At 42.1% G+C, this 17,928-nt stretch overlaps 1 protein-coding gene across 2 annotated transcripts in view; it reads left to right on the top strand.

The window, feature by feature from the left end:
• The first annotated feature begins 478 nt into the window (after positions 1-478).
• AGPS (alkylglycerone phosphate synthase) overlaps positions 479-17,928 on the top strand; it is a 56,966-nt gene continuing 39,516 nt past the window's right edge. Inside the window, exons 1-3 of one of the 2 annotated variants that reach the window (XR_015258890.1) lie at positions 479-723; positions 12,153-12,242; positions 16,038-16,128. Coding sequence is in view for 1 of the 2 variants with exons in the window: in XM_086750594.1 (XP_086606720.1) it covers positions 527-723; positions 12,153-12,242; positions 16,038-16,128 (378 nt within the window). In the remaining variant the exon portion in view is untranslated. The remainder of the gene's footprint in view (positions 724-12,152; positions 12,243-16,037; positions 16,129-17,928) is intronic. The other variant, XM_086750594.1, reaches the window with a different exon arrangement.

Consider the following 17,928-nt stretch of genomic DNA (forward strand, 5'->3'; position numbering starts at 1 on the left):
TGTTATTGTCATTAATTAGCATTTCATCACTAATTTAGGCAATCCTCATCCTCAAAACACACACCTCTGTGTTCTCTGAAACCTGTTTAGCGATCTACAGGGGCGATAATTACAGCTCAAGAGGTGAGAAATCTCCAGCAAAGCCTTTTTCTCTCTCTCGTTTTGTCACGTAAGCCCCGAACTGCGGAGGCAGGCGGCTATTCTGGCGGGCTGCAATGCAGCCTGCTGATGGAAATAGGTCTCGGCTTCCAAGCTCTAGCAATACGCGCGGGAAGGGAAGGAAGGGAAAGACAGGAAAGCCGAGCGGGGCCGAGCCACCGCACACGGCGGGCGGGCGGCCCTGCCCCGGCAGCCCCGAACACAACACTCCCACCCCCCCGCCCCTCCCCGGCGGGAGGCGGGAACCGGGAAGCGCGCGGGCAGCGGTGCATGCCGGGACGGCCCATATGAGGGGAGCGCCGGGAGGTGCTTTCCGCCCGCCCGACCTCTCACCCGGCGGCGGTCGGCGGCACAATACGGAAGTGCCATGGCGGCCGCGGCGGAGGAGGCAGCGGGAAGCGGCGGCGGCGGCTCCCCGTCCTCCGCCCGCCGGCGGCTGCGCATCATCTCCGGGCACCTGCGGGGCTCGCCGCGGGCTCCGGAGCGGGAAGCGCTCTCCCTGAGTCCCTGCAAGGCGCAGGGAGGCCCCGCCGGGTCGGCCTCCGGCTCCATCCCGAAGAAGCGGTGGGTGCGGGCGGGGGGCGGGGGGGATCCCCGCGGGGCAGCGGGCCTCGGGCGGCACCGAGGGGTCCATGCCGGGCTGGGCGGGCTCCCGGAGCACACCGGCTGTCGGTGCGGGGCGGCTCTAGGACAGCCTTCGCCGCGGAGAGCGGTCTCGGTCCCGCCCGGGGCCGGGCGTGGGCTGAGGGGGTCCGGGGGAGGCCCCGCGTAGGCTGTGCGGGGGGTTGCAGGGTTGGCGGGGCTGGGAGGGGTCGGGGAGGAGGACGGGGCTAAGCCCGAACGCAGGTAAAGTGGTGAAGTGATTCACCGCTGCAGGGACCGGATGATAAGGCGGTCTTCAGCCTCGCACTTGTTCGTGTAGTAAGTGGGGTTGTATTAAAACGGAAAGTCGTTGTTAGTCTCCTTAGTAACTGGAGAAGAGGCTCGATGTTTGTAAAATACTTTGAGGCTGCTATAGTGAAGAATGCAGCACGTGTGAAAAAACAGGGATTGTGTGTGTGCCTTCAGTCCTCTGTTTGCAGACGTGTGAGACCTTCATGTGGTGTGGGTGCTGCCCAAAATGTGCTCACACATGAGGCTCTAACTCAAGTTTCTTAGAAATGAATAGTTTTAAGCATATTAACTGCTTTTTCTGTTTCTTACCATATTTAGTAGTAAGGAATCTCAGGTCAAATGCAACCAAGGGAAGTCAAACATACTTGTGAGACCTAGAAGGTTGATTGAAAAATCTGGTAAAAATAGCTGACCTGTAGTTGGGTACGGTGATACTGTGTGGCTTTTATCAGCAATATTAGGACAGTCCAAACCCAGGCGCTTTTTAGTTGCAATCTTCTGTATGATGATTTGGCTTTTCTGACTCGTTTAAACTATTAATTTATTTTTTCCTAGCAAAGCTTCAGCCAAAAGTACTGTAAGCAAAATTTTCATTAATTATGCCTGTTCTATCTTTCCTGTAGTGTTTGAAATGGTGTCAAAGCTGCAGACACTATTATGCCAAATTTAGATGCACTCTTCTCATGTTAAATTTCTTCTGCAAAGTAGAAGACTTCCTATGACCAAAAGGCCCTTTGTAGTACTTTAGGTGCGTGTCTCTGATCACAGGAATTCTTTTTTCTGACTGCTTATCCAATAGTCACTAGACAGTGACCTACAGAAACATGATTTTTTCTTGTTGATAGTTCAAAGACCAAACTGTTAAGGATCTTATCCACACATTTTTTGTCAGCAGTGAGGGAAGGAAGGAGAGTGCAAAGAATTGACTGAGTCTGTGGGTGCTCATATAACTGTTCCTGTTTTCAAATAAAAATGACTCTGAAGGCTTTTTTTTTTTTTTTTTGCAATGTGTTTGCAGCTTGATTTGTTTAAATATAGTAATACAATTCCTACTTCTTAAAATGACAGTTATTGAGATGGGAAATTTACTTCAAAAAGACAAACAACTCTATTCTTAAGTAAGTGTCCTCCTGAGGAAAATCTTAGGTACTGTGAGTGGAGAGGTGCTATTTCTTGGTGGCATTCCTGGCTTGAACTTTGTGTTTTAATTCAGTGTTGCACTGGAAGATGGGAATCGTCATTATACAATGTGTGTTGAAACCTTAACAGGATGATAGGCATGCTGAAAAACTTATTAAAAAAATTGAGTTGGAAAACAGCTCTTCCTTGAAATTACTTTTTCTGAACTTTTATGTTATTCTGTTGACTTTTGTTGACTGGTTATTAGTAAACTCACTTTGCTGGTGAGACTTGAGTCAAAACCTCACATACAGTTATTTTGAAGATTAAGTACACAAAGCGTTCAACTTGTACTGCTTTGAAAACAGTAAGGTGCTACAACTCCCTAGAACACAGTTGTACCAGAGTAGCTGTTAATATGTGCTAAAAAGTAAGAGTGCCTCAGAGGTGGAGCATGCACTGATGTTAATCTTGCCATAATAGTTTGTATTGTAACTTATTCAAATCAAACTTCAAATAACTTGTCCCTCATTAGAAGGGACTATTGATTGAATGTAACTAAATGTTGACTCAGTAGCTCGCAGACTTAAAATTTTTCTGTCCTGGAGCAAGAGAAATCAGGGCAGGATTTCCTGACTTTCCTGTCTTTGTAGAGAAGCTTCTTTCCTATGGGATGAGGAGAGGCTTGTGGATCTCTCAGTTATTACGGGCATACTGTTATCCAGGGTAAACTAAGGGATGAGCATATAGCCCACTGCCTGCTCTGTATCAAGTTCACACCCAGATTGCTCAGGGTAATGTGTGAATATCGCCGTGCCTTTATATAGATTCTTGTAATTCTTGCTGTATTTGTTGTTAGTGATTATGACTATATTAAGCAGCAACATGAATTAACTACTAAAGAGTTGATACTACTTGAATTTAACAAGTAACATCAAAGAGGCTTCATAGCTTAGCACCAGTACTCAGAGCAATCTTTATTATAAACACTTAACTCTTTAGACAACATTGTTTAAACAACACTTGACACTGAACTGCATCCTGATATAGCAGACTTCTGAACTTAAGGTGGTGGAAACTTAAAGAAAAGAAGGGAAGGGCTGGTGCCACTAGAAAGTCTTAATAAATCAGAAGAGTAAGCCTGTTGCATTGAGGAAGGTTTGGCAGTTCAGAGAAGGCTCTGTGATTGCATCAGAGCGGTTAATTGCTAGTCAAGGTTAATGCTTGAAGTAGAGGAACAGATAAAGAAGATTCTCATACAGAAACATTAGCCTGATAAAATAAAATGTCATAATCTGAAGGGAAATGTGACTCCATATGCACCAACATAGGGATTATTATATAAAAGCAAGTAGCAGTTTACAGCAAAACCAGAGTTTTGTAGATTGACTTCTTGATATCTACTGAGATCTGAACTGTTATGTACAAGAAAATGAATGTGTGTATATAGCTGTTTATATAACTTGATTTGTTTATTTAAACTGAAGTGATGCAATAGACTAAAGTACTTACTTGGACTTCCTAGAAGCTACTAGGCCCTGTTTAACAGCTTTTTGTGAGTAGCAAGGACAGTGGGATAGAGTACAGCGTCAGCAAGTTCGATGATGACACCAAGCTGTGTGGTGCAGTCAACACACTGGAGGGGAGGGATGCCATCCAGAGGGACCTTGCTAGGCTGGAGAGGTGGGCCCATGCGAACCTCAAAGTTCAACAAGGCCAAGTGCAAGGTCCTGCACCTGGATCGAGGTAATCCCAAGCACAGACTTGGGCAGAGAATGGGTTGAGAGGAGCCCTAAGGAGAAGGACTTGGGGCTGTTGATGGACGAGAAGCTCACATGAGCTGGCAATGTGCGCTTGTAGCCCAAGCCCAGAAGGCCAACTATATCCTGAGCTGCATCAAAACAAGTGTGGCCAACAGATCGAGGAAGGTGATTCTGCTCCTCTACTCTGCCCTGGTGAGACCCCACCTGGAGTACTGCATCCAGTTCTGGAGCCCCCAACATAAGAAGGATGTGGACCAGTTGGAGAGGGTCCAGAGGAGGGCCATGAAGATGATCAGAGGGCTGGAGCACCTTTCCTATGAGGACAGGCTGAGAGAGTTGGGGCTGTTCAGCCTGAAGAAGAGGAGGCTTCAGGGAGACCTTAGAGTGGCCTTCCAGTACCTAAACAGGGCCTACAGGAGAACTGGAGAGGGACTTCTGACAAGTGCAGGTAGCGATAGGACAAAGGGTCATGGTTTTAAACTGAAAGTTATAGATTGGATACAAGGAAGAAATTCTTTACTGTGAGAGTAGTGGGGCACTGGAACAGGTTACCCAGAGAAGTTGTGGGTGCTCCATCCCTGGAAGTGTTCAAGGCCAAGTGGGATGGTGCTTTGAGCGAACTGGTCTAATGGAAGGTGTCCCTGCCCATGGTAAGAAAGTTGGGACTAGATGATCTTTAAGGTCCCTTCCGACCCAAACCATGCTATGATTCTACTTTGAGCTGGAGTAAAGTAAGGAGATCTATAGTGTAACAGGTTGCAGACAAGTAAACTTTCCTGAAATGTTGTTATACCTCTTAGTGGAGAACAAATGTGAAGTATTAAAAATCAGTTGTAGGCTGAATGTGATAGACAAGCATAATGCCTCTGTAGTGTTACGTCCAAAATTGGGCTGTTATGTGCAAGTCTCCAGGGTTGATGGTATACGCCAGAAAGCATTCTTCAGCAGTTGTCTGATGTATTGCCTACCGAGCATATTAAAAATTCTCTATGCAATAGGTAAACCAGTGTTGTCCAGGAACCGAGTTGTTTTTTGCTTGAGCAAATAAATGGCAGACAATGTATTCCTTCATTAACTTGTTTTTTTAAAGGTAGCGAAGCAGATCTCATGGTTTTGCAAGCTTTCAAAAAATACTTCTCAAAGGACTGATCTCTAGTGTTTGAAAAATATTTAAGTGCTTGTTAGTTTACTGCCTGGAAGTACCTATCTGCATGCATTTTTGTAGTAGAACAGTCTCTTCAAAGATAAAAATGAAACTGGTGTCAGCTGAAGCAGTAGGTGGAATAGAGATAGCTTCTAGTAAAGTATTCTGTTGCCAAAGAATTGTCACTTGGCAAAGTGTATACTGAGAAACACAAATACGATGTCTTGGCTTTCCTGAGTCTTTAATTCACCTTAATTTACTTAAGGTTTCTATGAAAGAACACTAGAGAAGCAGCAATTTCCTTGGGGCTTTGTTTATTGCAATATGGTGAAATAAAGAGTACTGAAGTAGTCAAGGCTAGGAACATGTGTGAGGGGAGTTAACATTTGTTTTATCAGAACAGTTTGTTTAAAAAAAAAAACCCAAACAAACAAAAACCAAACCCACACTGTACTTTGGAGTACCTAAACCCTTGACATCTTATCTTATACTTAACATCTTTTGTTTGCATTAGCAACTTACTGTAGATGTAAACTGTGAATATGAACACAGGTTTGTGTTGCCATATCGGATGTTCAGTAAACAGAATAGCAACTGAATCAGATGTATGTGCAGCTGCAGGGGTTTAGCTGAAAATGTCAGCTACAGAATCTGAATGTGTCTAACATTATAAGACAGATGTAATCGCTCTCAGGTCTGAAGTCAAATAACATTTTGGTTTGCTGCAGGGAAGATCCTCCAAGAGGGAAGCAATGTAAGAATGACAAACACAGCAGATACTCCCTGCCTGCAGTATGGCTGCCTTCTCCAGATAAATGATGTTTTTGCAAAGTAGTTCTTAAAAGGATTCCTAGGGCTACATTCGCTTTCCTAATTTCCTGGCACCTGATACTAATTTATTACCGGCTTCAAAAACACTCTGGAGTGGCTTGCTTACTTGGTTGAGAAGTGTGACTACATAACCCAAACAGAGACTGCTCCAGAGCGGGGAGAGAGACCTTCTGGTATCACCTGGATCTCCAGCTGGTGGAAGAGGAGGCTCCGGGGAGACCTGATAGTGGTCTTCCAGTACCTCAAGGGGGCCTACAAGAAAGACGGGGATAGGCTGTTTAGTAGGGCCTGTTGCAATAGAACGAGAGGTAATGGTTTTAAAATAGAGGGGGGTAGATTTAGATTGGAAATTAGAAAAAAAATCTTTACGATGTGAGTTATAGAACACTGGAACAGGTTGCCCAGAAAGGTGGTGGAGGCCCCATCCCTGGAAACGTTCAAGGCCAGGCTGGATGAGGCTCTGAGCAACCTGATCTAGCCAGGGATGTCCCTGCTCCTTGCAGGGGGGTTGGACTAGATGACCTTTGAAGGTCCCTTCCAACCCTAACCATTCTATGATTCTATAAATAGTGCTAAGGCACTGTAATACTGCCTCAGTCTTACTGCACCTATGTACTGAGTGTTGCAAGAACTCTACAAGACTTTTTTGCGTTGTTACATAGGCAAATACTGGTGCTTTAGCCCATGTGGTAGCCCTTAAAACTGCCACTTTAAAGAAATTTCCAAGAATGTGTTGGTTTTTGGATCATGGAACAGGAGTGTCTGTGAGTATTTTATGCATATATTGTTTCAATGCTGAGCAACAGCTGGTGATTTAATTGAAAATGCTGGTGATTATTGTGAGGGAATTGATGTGAGCATCTTGGCTTTGCTCCACCTGAGTCACATTGATTCAGCTAGGTTGAACTGCACTTTCATCTTGCTTCTCTCAAAAAAAAAAACAAGTACATGAGACTGTCACTTGCCCTTTAAGTAAATTAGCCTGTTTGTCTAAGTTTTGTGTGTAAGATAATGTACCAGATCTTCAGATTATTCTGGAGAAGGGGGAAGTTTTGTTGAAATTTATGTGCTTGGAATGTCTGTGTAATAAGGCAATTCCATTCTTTATTAAATCACATGCTAATATTCGGAGTTCATTCATTACTTTATCTTGGTTCTGGTATTTCGTTTAACATAATCTCATCACTTCATAGTAAGTGAAAAAACTTTGTTTACTTCTGGTGTTATGGTATCATAATGTACGTGGAAAATGCTCTGTAGCTGTTGGTGATACTTTTTGATAGAACTCTTCTCAACTGGCAGTTGTATGTATTGTGTATGCAGATGTCTGATATGCACTTGTGATATGAATTTGAAAGTACTGGCAAATGATCTCCATGGTATAATTTCCACAGGCACAGAACTTTCGATACTGTATTTGAATATCTGTGGGAGACCCTGTGCTTGTTCTTCAGTTTCCTAGGAGGAGAGAAGAACTTTTTCAGCCAGTTACTATGCCTCTCACTAAAACATGAGATTTGGAGAGTGCTGGCCGGTACAGTTTTGTTGAAACAGTGCAGGTCCAGAGGCCTGTGCCTGCTCAGCTGAGTGACCAGATGCCTCAGGAGCACTAGTTCAGCCGGTGGACTGGAGGCCACCCCCCCCCCCGGGCTTGGCATGCTGACACCTCATGAGCTTCTGCCCACTTTGTAGGCGCCCTAATTGTCATTTGAGGGCTTAATATAGTGCCTTGTGTTGTGACCTGAACAATGTCCTGCGCAGCATCTCCTTGATTATTCCATAGCCAGTTTTCCAGAACAATGCAGAAAACACTTGACTTGTTCAACAAGTATTTTGCTGTAAAAATCCTTATTGCATGGGGTCAAACTAGTACTTCAGTGTTGGGCATTGTAATGAAAGTGAAATATTTAAATTTGCTTAACCTCATCACACTATTTTCAGCCCATGAGCTTTTCATTGTTTTCTCTCCCCTATCTGCCTGAGAAAGGGAGAGTGATAGAGTGGCTTTGGTTGGGTACCTGGTGTCCCGCCAGGATAAACTGGCCACGCTGTGTCGATTGCAAATCAGAGCTGGCTAATCAGTCTTTTAAAGTGTCTGGTCTTTTTAGGCTTCTTTTTTAGGGAGTCACGTGCTGTATTTCCTCTACCTTGTTCTTAGCATGTAGGCATGAAGTGCTAGGAACTACAGTAAGTGAATCAAACAGCAGTTCTTAAACTGTCAGTACTCTGGCATGGCAGAACAAAGGAATAAATGTAAGATGACTTTTTACAAAAACAAGCCCTTCCTGTCTCTGAACAGAAGCCTCAGACTTGTTCTATGCAGTTTTGAATATGAAAACTAAATGTTTAACTTCTTGTTGTAGAGTTTATCTGTCACAAGATTTATTACTGCCCATTACGTGGGGAGGTGGGATGTGCATGTGAATTTCTTGACTTTGTGTTATAAGGTTGCAGAGCTGTTTTAGAACCAGCTGTTCTTCTACAAACGTGCAAACTGTTATATTATAGAATCATAGAATCATAGAATGGTTAGGGTTGGAAGGGACCTTCAAAGGTCATCTAGTCCAAACCCCCCTGCAAGGAGCAGGGACATCCCTGACTAGGTCAGATTGCTAAGAGTCTCATCCAGCCTGGCCTTGAACGTTTCCAGAGATGGGGCCTCCACCACCTTTCTGGGCAACCTGTTCCAGTGTTCTATAACTCGCATTGTAAAAAATTTTTTCCTAATTTCCAATCTAAATCTACCCCCCTCTATTTTAAAACCATTACCTCTCGTTCTATCGCAACAGGCCCTACTAAACAGCCTATCCCCATCTTTCTTGTAGGCCCCCTTGAGGTACTGGAAGACCACTATCAGGTCTCCCCGGAGCCTCCTCTTCTCCAGGCTGAACAGCCCCAACTCTTTCAGCCTGTCCTCATAAGAGAGGTGCTCCAGCCCTTTTATCATCTTTGTGGCCCTCCTCTGGACCTTCTCCAACTGGTCCATGTCCTTCTTGTGCTGGGGGCTCCAGAACTGGACACAGTACTCCAGGTGGGGTCTCACCAGGGCAGAGTAGAGGGGGAGAATCACCTCCCTCGACCTGCTGGCCACGCTTCTCTTGATGCAGCCCAGGATGCGGTTGGCCTTCTGGGCTGCAAGGGCGCATTGCCTGCTCATGTTAAGCTTCTCATCCACCAGCACTCCCAAGTCCTTCTCCTCAGGGCTGCTCTCAATCCATTCTCCGCCCAGCCTGTATTTGTGCCTGGGATTGCCATGACCCAGGTGCAGGACCTTGCACTTGGCCTGGTTGAACTTCATGAGGTTGGCACGGGCCCACCTCTCCAGCCTGTCAAGGTCCCTCTGGATGGCATCCCTCCCTTCCAGCGTATCGACGGCACCACACAACTTGGTGTCGTCGGCGAACTTGCTGAGGGTGCACTCTATCCCACTGTCCATGTCGCCAACAAAGATGTTGAACAGGGCCGGGCCCAGCACGGACCCCTGAGGGACGCCGCTCGTGACCGGTCTCCACTTGGACGTTGAGCCGTTGACCACCACTCTCTGAGTGCGGCCATCCAGCCAACTCCTTATCCAGCGAGTGGTCCGTCCATCAAACCCATGTCTCTCTAGTTTAGAGAGAAGGATGTCGTGCGGGACAGTGTCAAAAGCTCTGCACAAGTCCAGGTAGATGATGTCAGTTGCTCGTCCCTTGTCCACCGATGCCGTCACCCCGTCATAGAAGGCCACCAAATTGGTCAAGCACGATCTGCCCTTGGTGAAGCCATGTTGGCTGTCACCAACCACCTCCTTGCTCTCCATGTGCCTTAGCATGGTTTCCAGGAGAATCTGCTCCATGACCTTGCCAGGCACAGAGGTGAGGCTGACCGGCCTGTAGTTACCTGGGTCTTCCTTATTCCCGTTTTTAAAAATGGGGGTTATGTTCCCTCTCTTCCAGTCATCGGGGACCTCACCAGACCGCCACAACTTCTCAAATACGATAGCCAGTGGCTTGGCAACTTCATCCGCCAGTTCCCTCAGGACCCGCGGAGAATGTACTTCAGTTATTCTCATCACACTAATAACGAGCTATCTTGTCTGGCAAAGCAAACCTTTATGTATTTATTTTATTCAGGAATAGTTCAATCTGAAAATAAACTCTTAAGAGTTTAAAATACAGAACAGAGATTAAGGATTTTAAGCCTGATGGAAGTGTCAGGTAGTTTAACACCAGCGTGGGGGAGCAGGCCTTTAAGAAAAGGTGAGCAACTGGGAATGCAGCTTAGCAGAAAGACCTTGTATCCAGGTCTTTTAGTGCTGTAGTTAATAATACCTCCCCTGGAGTTTGTGGGAAGTATCTGTTTGTATTGACTTCAGGACTAATGATAGTTTCAAAGCTGTGCTTTCAGTTTCTTGTGTCATTAGTTCCTTTAGAGCCTGGGTGGTTTGTTTGTTTGTTTGTTTGTTTGTTTTTGTGTCTTGATCTGTCTGTCTCCAGCTTTGCAGCTAGTTTCTCTAGCCTGTTTTCATGCATCATGCAAGGCAGTGGCTAAATAAGTATGCCAAGTAAGAGGACTTACCTCTCTAAATTAGAGGGGAAGCTGCTTGAGCCTTTCTCAAATTTCAGTTATTAATATAAAGTTTGTTCTGGCTTTACAGGATTCAGCAAACTATTGAGATCAGGTATATAGAAATACTACATCTAGTCAGCAGAGGGAGAAATATTGCCTTATGGAGGACTGCAATGATGAGGTTTTGAGGGGAGCGTTTAGGTTTTAAAAAAAAAAAAAAAAGCCCCTTGAGTTGGCCAGTTCTGTGTCAGCCTGTTTTCAGCTGGGAACAGCTCAACTGTGTATGACTTCTTGTCTTTGTGGAATTTCTTATAAATATATACAGCATTAAAAATATACATATATAGAATATAGGAATAAATGTAAAAATAGACAAGACTGCATAACTGCACTAAGAACACTTCTTTTTTTTTTTTTTTTGTAATCCGTCATATCATATTGCAGTAGCCCAAGACATTCCTGTGTTATTGAACATGAGTGAATCCTTGCCCTTTTCTGAGTGAACACTACATGTGTCAAGATTGACTCTATTGAGATAGGAGGCAGCCAGACAGGGGCTGGACAGCTCTCTGTTCAAACAATTTAATTTTGGCTGAAATTTTAGAATCAGTTCCTCAGTGTGGAAGAACAACATAGACTGACTATTTCACAAAACTGTATCAGTTACTGAGTACTGAAGCTGCTCTATAAAGTTTGCTCTATAAAGTGCTAAATTTGTTAAATGCTTGTTGAAAGGTCTGATTCAAAGAATTGTAATGAAATAATATCCATGATTTTTTTTTTATTTGATTAATTAAAACATTGTGTACAGGCAGTTTGGAGAAAATTAATTTTGGTTAAGCCAAGTCTATTTAATTGCAACACTAACACTATGTCAGCAGCCTGTGTTAATATTATTTTTATAATGAAGGCCTTTGTTCATCAGTCTTCACCCAGTTATCTTGTATGTAATACTGGAGTTATAACTGACTCGAGGCAGTACTTTCTCTGAATTGTGAGGTCTTTTTGAAATGGTCACCCCGTTCATCATCTTACTCTGGCTGTATAATGTAAGAGTAAGAGCTACATTCACTGTATATAGTGGAGTGAGGTAAATAATCTGTTTTCAGACTTTAACATGCCTTTTTATTAACTAAAATTCAGTTTTTAGGTTAGGACTTAATTTCTAATGTAAATATAATGGCAAACTTCTAAAGTAAAGTTAGAGTAATGTGTAATTACTCTTTGTGTATCTCTGAGTAGAAGTATGTTTACACTGCTGTACTTCTGATGACTTTATCATAATTGAGATCGTCTGTTTTGGTATGGTTGTGCTTAAGGTATTTCAATTTTGTGGTTGTGTTTTGGCAGGTGTGGTTTTCTTAATATTTCCTTGCTTATAGTGGCAGGCTTTGACGTTACGTTCAGGTTCTATTTGCTGCGTTATTCCTGCAGTTCCTGCAGGGTGAGTGTTGGCTTTCCAAAATGTATTTTTCAATCCAAATGTGTCTCTGAGAGTTCCTCATCAAGTGAATGTTATTAAGAATGCAGTGGGATTACAGTAGTGATGTCAAACAAATAAAAATTAAAATTCTTCTCTTAACAGAGAAGAGACAGAGTCTGGTAAGACTTTCTTCCAAAGCCAAGTAACTGCAAATCATTTGGGGCTTACAATATGCTAACATTCCTCGCTTATATATTTTTCTACCTTTAAGGCAAGAACTTCTGAAGTGGAATGGCTGGGGATATAATGATTCCAAATTCATCTTCAATAAGAAGGGTCAAGCAGAATTCACAGGAAAAAGGTAAGATGAAAATTTGTGTAACTGAAGTATTGTATTTAGTGATTTTTTTTTTTCTTTTTAACAGAGTTTAAAAGCTATTCTGTTCAATTAATTCCAAGAAGGCAACCTATATTATGAGATAAAGCAAGTTTTTTTTATTAGTTGTACTGCATTTAACAGGTTTACTGAATGCTATACACAGTAGTCTAACATGTAGTAAAATAGACTGTGTGGCTTGTTTGAAGGCTTATTAAAAGGACAAATTAATGTGAGTCTTCTCTGTAACTCTCTACTGTGTGCATTAAACTTCCCTTGGAGAGTGGAAGCAGACTGAGAATTTGCACCATATTCTAAAGCTTTAGATAACATGCAGCAGATCAGGGCAGTTTTGCCGGTTTTGAGAATCCCTTGAGCATCAATGAATTGCCTTATTGAACTTCCAATTTGTGTTTTAGGTTTCTTAAAGTAGCTCCATGCATAATGTTTATCCTCTGAGCTTAAAAATAAAAACTGCTCTTCAGTTGTATCTTCTGTAGTGGCAACACTTATGATTTATCTACTAGCTCTTTGTACAGCAAGCTTGTTTTTCTGAGAAATATTTTTTTTTAAGGAAGTGACATTAAAACCTAACTGGGACGTTGAGCACTTTAATCCTTAATTTCTTAATTTTCAGGCCAAGATTAAAATGCAAAGCCTCGTCTTAAGCAGTTGAGTTCACTGTATAGTATTTAGGGAGATCTTGGTGGTCTCACTCCTCTTGACAGGATTGTGACTCTTGTCTCTTTGTCACTCATTCTTTCATCTGATCTCTTTAGTTTTTCTAGGCTAGCTTATGCTGCATAGAAAACTTACATAGTGTGTTTTGAAGGGAAAAAGGATAAAAAGTTGGGCTTGGATTTTATTTATTTATTTATTTTCTCTCAGGAGGAAGCATCAAGGCTGCTGTTTGACTGATGAGTACCAGTCACTGTTCTAGAATGGGGAGAGAATGGTGGTTTTTCCCCATCTGCATTCTCTCTCTAACTGATGGATATTAAAATGCCCTGTTGGGCTGTACCAGTGTAGTTTCTGTGGAAGTTTCTCACAGTGGCAAAAGGATTGTTTGAAGTGAAAACAGGAGAATAGGCATCTGCAAAGATGCTGTAGATGCCTCATCCTTTTAGTATCCACTTACATATCCATAAACTTGACTAATGGCTTTCAGGTCTGCTGATGCTGTCTGCCTCTACAGCATTCCATGGCAGCAAGTTCCGGGTTGCTGTTGTGTAAAGTATTCATGTTTTAAACCAAGTATACCTTCCTGTCTTGTGGGATTAGGTGAATTATAGTTCTTCAGCCTATCTACTGCCTTGCTGATAACGTAAGACTCAATTGTATCCTCTCTTCCACTTTCTATCCATGCTGAGGAATCCTGGGCCCTTCAGTCTCTGCTTGTAGGGCCCCTTGGTCTTTACTATTGCTGTTCTCTGAACCTGTGCTAGCTCTACTACATCTTTTTGGAGATACAGAGACAAAAACTACGTGCAGCACTCAAGATGTAAATACTCTAGGGTTCTATGGAGTAGCTAAAACAAAACCCCTGTCTTTTCTTATACCTGCCCAGTTGATGCATAACACTGTTGGCTGCTGTTGTATGTTGTCAGTGAAGATGCCATGATTTTTCCTATACTGGCTACTAATCTGATTCTGCAAAATGTGCAAGTAATGAGGGTTTTTTTTTCTCTTGAGATTATCTGCGTCTTCCATCTTCATTTGTTTGTTCGGGTTTTTTAAGGTCCTGAGTTCCTTCCTATCAGCGTAGTATCTGTCTACTCAAAAGAGTTTTTAATGTTATTCACCTGGTTAGAGTTCACTACTGAAACCAGATCACTGATGAAGAGATTATGTAAAACTGGTCCCAGTACCAGTGTGTGGCAAGCTGCTCTCCTGAGTATGTCTCAGACAGTGATGAATAAACCCTGCCCTTTACTTCTTATCTTAACTTTATTTTATCCTTCAGTCTGTAGAAGAACCTTTCCTTCAGTACTGTAGCAGTGTGTTTTCTTAAATACCTTTTGGGATGAACACCTGTGGAAGTATAAAGGAGTGTGGAGTTTTATGTTAGTTGTATCCCCTTTACTCACTTTTCACACCCTGAAACAACTCCAAGGGTTAGTGAAACAGGAGTTGCCTTTATGAAAGCCATGTTGACTTTCCCAATAGACCATGCTTTTCCATGTGTCAAAAGATCTTTTCATTATAGATTCTACAGTCTTGCCAGAGGTAGATTATACTTATTAGTCTTTTTTTTTGGTGTGTGGGTGTGTGTGTGTGTGAGAGGAGGTGGTCTTCTGAGGGCTTCTTGCACCATCAATGTAGATACAAAGCTTTCTTCCTGAGCAATCATGAATTGCATTCTGTGCAGTAAGCTCAGTGACTTCTGTCTGTCTTGAGTTAGAAGTTGTTGATTTTCTGATAGCTTTAGTTTGTCTTTTGAATAAGTGATTAAGGTTACCCTTGCAAGCTAGCTGTAGTAATAGGTTGGCGATATCCAAAATTATGTCTGGAGAAGAAAACACATGAAGCTGACTTGAGTCTCTCCATACCTCTGTTGCAAACTCCTGAGGCAAATGTATTAAACTTTCCCTGCTTATTGCACTTTGCTTTTTATATAATTCATATGGGTGTGATGATGCAATAACAACTGTCACAGGCAAAATGACTGAATGCTATCTTCCAAGCTGAAGAGTCTGGCTTGAGTTAAGATATGGTTGTAGCCTTTTATCTCTAGGAATAGAGTAGGTTTTTTTTTTGGGGGGGGGTGTTTTTTTTTCGGGGGGGGGGGGCTTGGGGGGGTTTTTTGGTTTTTTTTTCCAGTAGGAAAACTGGGAGGTAGTTGACATTAGGAAACAAAAGGAATTGATCTTTCTGTGTAATAAGTGACTTAGCTGTAGGGTGGCAGCAAGAGCTGTGAAGGACTGGATCGTAATTGAATTAACAGTGATTGAATAATCTTAGAAACAAAACACATGAGGCATAATGCAGTGACCCAGGTGCAAACTATAGTAAGGATCTTCAGCTGCTGAAAGCTGTTAATACCAAAGAAAGGTCCTTTTTCTCCTATTGGAGAATGCTTATTCATATGCAAACATGCACAAGGTGTGTACATCTATACAATTAGTTGCCATAGTTTCTGCCTGTTTCAGTGTGTCCCCAGCCTTGTTTGTTTTCACATGTGGTACACATGTTCACAAACAGCTCCTCAGTCCCTTGTCTGTAAATCTTCATCTGTCACATGGCTAATCTCTTTCCAAAGAGTTTGTGATAGAAATAAATTCGTATTGCTTGATGGATTTTGATGCATTCTGATGCTAAGGGAAGAATTTTGAACACTGTTTTTCTTCAAAACATGTAAGGTGTACTGAGCTGGGTTTGTGTGTCTGAGACTGCTGTTGTTTACATTGCGGTGTGTCCATACACGCACAGTCTCTACTTGTAACTGGCATGTAAACTGTGACACTGCTTTCTGCACTACTGAGAGGGAGAGACTTTTCTTAAAAGTAAAGACGGGGGGGGGTGGGATATCTGAAAACCCTGATGCCACAGTACCAAATACCTAAGATGCTGACAATTGATTTGATTTTATGTGAAGTACAGAACAGTTAAATACAATGAAGTGTGCAGTTGCATTAAAACTAAATATGTGGAAGCTTTGCAGGCTTGTAGGTAAAGAATTTGATTTAAAACTTAACTATTTGTGCATACATATAATAAAGAAGTGTATCTGACATACAGTCTTTTAATTTGAAATGACTCTATGTAATATTGACTTTTCAGGTACAGATTAGGTGGTATGGTATTACCAACTTTTAAAGAATGGATAGAAAAAACCTTTGGAGCAAGTCTGGACCACAAAACTACCTCTAGAGTAAGTAAATAGCTGAACAAGTTCCTTTGAACACTAGTCTTGGTGATAATCAAGACCACATTGTTAAACATGATTCAGCTGTTGTTCTGAAGGTTACCTTGCACGTGATTTAAATATAGTGTATTAATACGTCCATTTTTTTCTTTTTTAAAGTGTTCTACATGAAATATTCAGTGACTTGGCATGACTTGTGGTTCCAGGTTAACTGGTGGTAGTTTCTATTGGAATGAGTCTCCAACACAGGCAGGTCTTTTGTCCTTGTTTGTAGGTTGCTTTTCAAGATTGTAGAAACTGGTAGCCTAGAAGGAATAGTTTATGCAACTTCAATGTTGTTCATGATAACAAAACCAGAAGATAGCATGAAGTTAAATTGTATTGTGTTTTCAGTGTATTTAATAATATCCAAGCTCTTACTTAACAGTAAGTGGGTTTTGGTTTTTGTGGTTTTTTTTTTTACATGTCTGCTGAAAACTGGCTACTCAAGATTGTACTGAATGCTTTCAGAAAAACAACACATTTAAAATGTTTTGGGTTTTGTGAAGCATCCGTATCTTGCTTTTCAAGAAGAGTAACTCATGTCAGAGTAAGTCAAGTCAGGATGCTTGACTCCCTTCTAAGAATTTCTTTGAGGCTGCAGGTTCCTAACTAGATAGCTGCTTAAGCAGCATTAGAAAGAGACTGTGCTTGTACAGTGAATGTAGCAACCCTGCTTTGGATAAGTTTTACCCATTTCTTGAGTGAGTTCAAGACTGCATTTTCTCTGAAGTAGGTAATCTCATAGAGCCTGAAAACTCAAAACATTTTAGTCCTCTGTTAATCAAGTCATTTTTTCATCTACTATGACTTGCAGGATCCCCATCTGCCAATATATCTTGAAAAAATTCATCTTGATGTGTTTTCCTTGACCAGGATAAGTCTTAACTGGCAGCTGCTTTAATTTGCTGTCACCAGAGGTCCTGAGAGATGTTGTACATGTAGAAAGGGAACAAGAAATGTAGAACCAAGTAGAGCTGGAGGACAAGGGCAGATTCTCGAATAGCATCTTGATTCCATAGCACATATTACAAAACAGCCCTTCAGGATATCTCCCAGCAATGTTGAATGCTTTCCTGTTATGTTATGCCCTTCTGGTTCTCATGTTCTTGTTGCAGTCTGAGACAGACTGACTACCTTGACACAGAATATAACTTTTTGGAATCTCCAGTATGTATCTGGATGACTTATAGCTATTCTCAACTAGTACAGGTCCCCTATTTTCATGTCTGTCATAATTTCTAGTTTATATTTCAGGTTGTCATGCTATACTGGTTTTTCACCTTCTGTTATTATCAGAGAATGAAGGAACTTGAGTATAGGAACAACAGTAGGAGAGGGAACTCTTGGTCCAGTTGTCTTTCTATCTCATCTCCTCCTGCTGCTGTCCTATAAGACTAAAGGGTTACCTGTTGCATGCAATTTTTTTTTTTTGTTATAATTAACAACAGTAAATGTCCTTGCTTCTGTGATGCTCAAGGCCTGATGACATCATTTTCCTTTTTCAGACTAGGCTTACCACAGACAGCGATTTAAGACCTAGTTCATATAGGCTTCCTTTCTAGCCTGTCAGTGCACAAACCTTAAAATATTTCAGTCCCGTAAGAATAAATAAAGGTATATTTTTGTTTGGCGTTGTGTGTGTAAGATTTATATGGGTGACCATTATCTTTTCAATCTTGAAGATGAAAACTAAAGGATGAAAATACTTGTAGAAGAGAGTTAAAAATCTCAATACTTAAAACTGTCTGCGAGGAATTCTTATAG

The sequence above is a fragment of the Chlamydotis macqueenii genome, chromosome 6 (assembly GCF_036417535.1).
Source record: "Chlamydotis macqueenii isolate bChlMac1 chromosome 6, bChlMac1.mat, whole genome shotgun sequence".
Lineage (NCBI taxonomy): Eukaryota > Metazoa > Chordata > Aves > Otidiformes > Otididae > Chlamydotis > Chlamydotis macqueenii.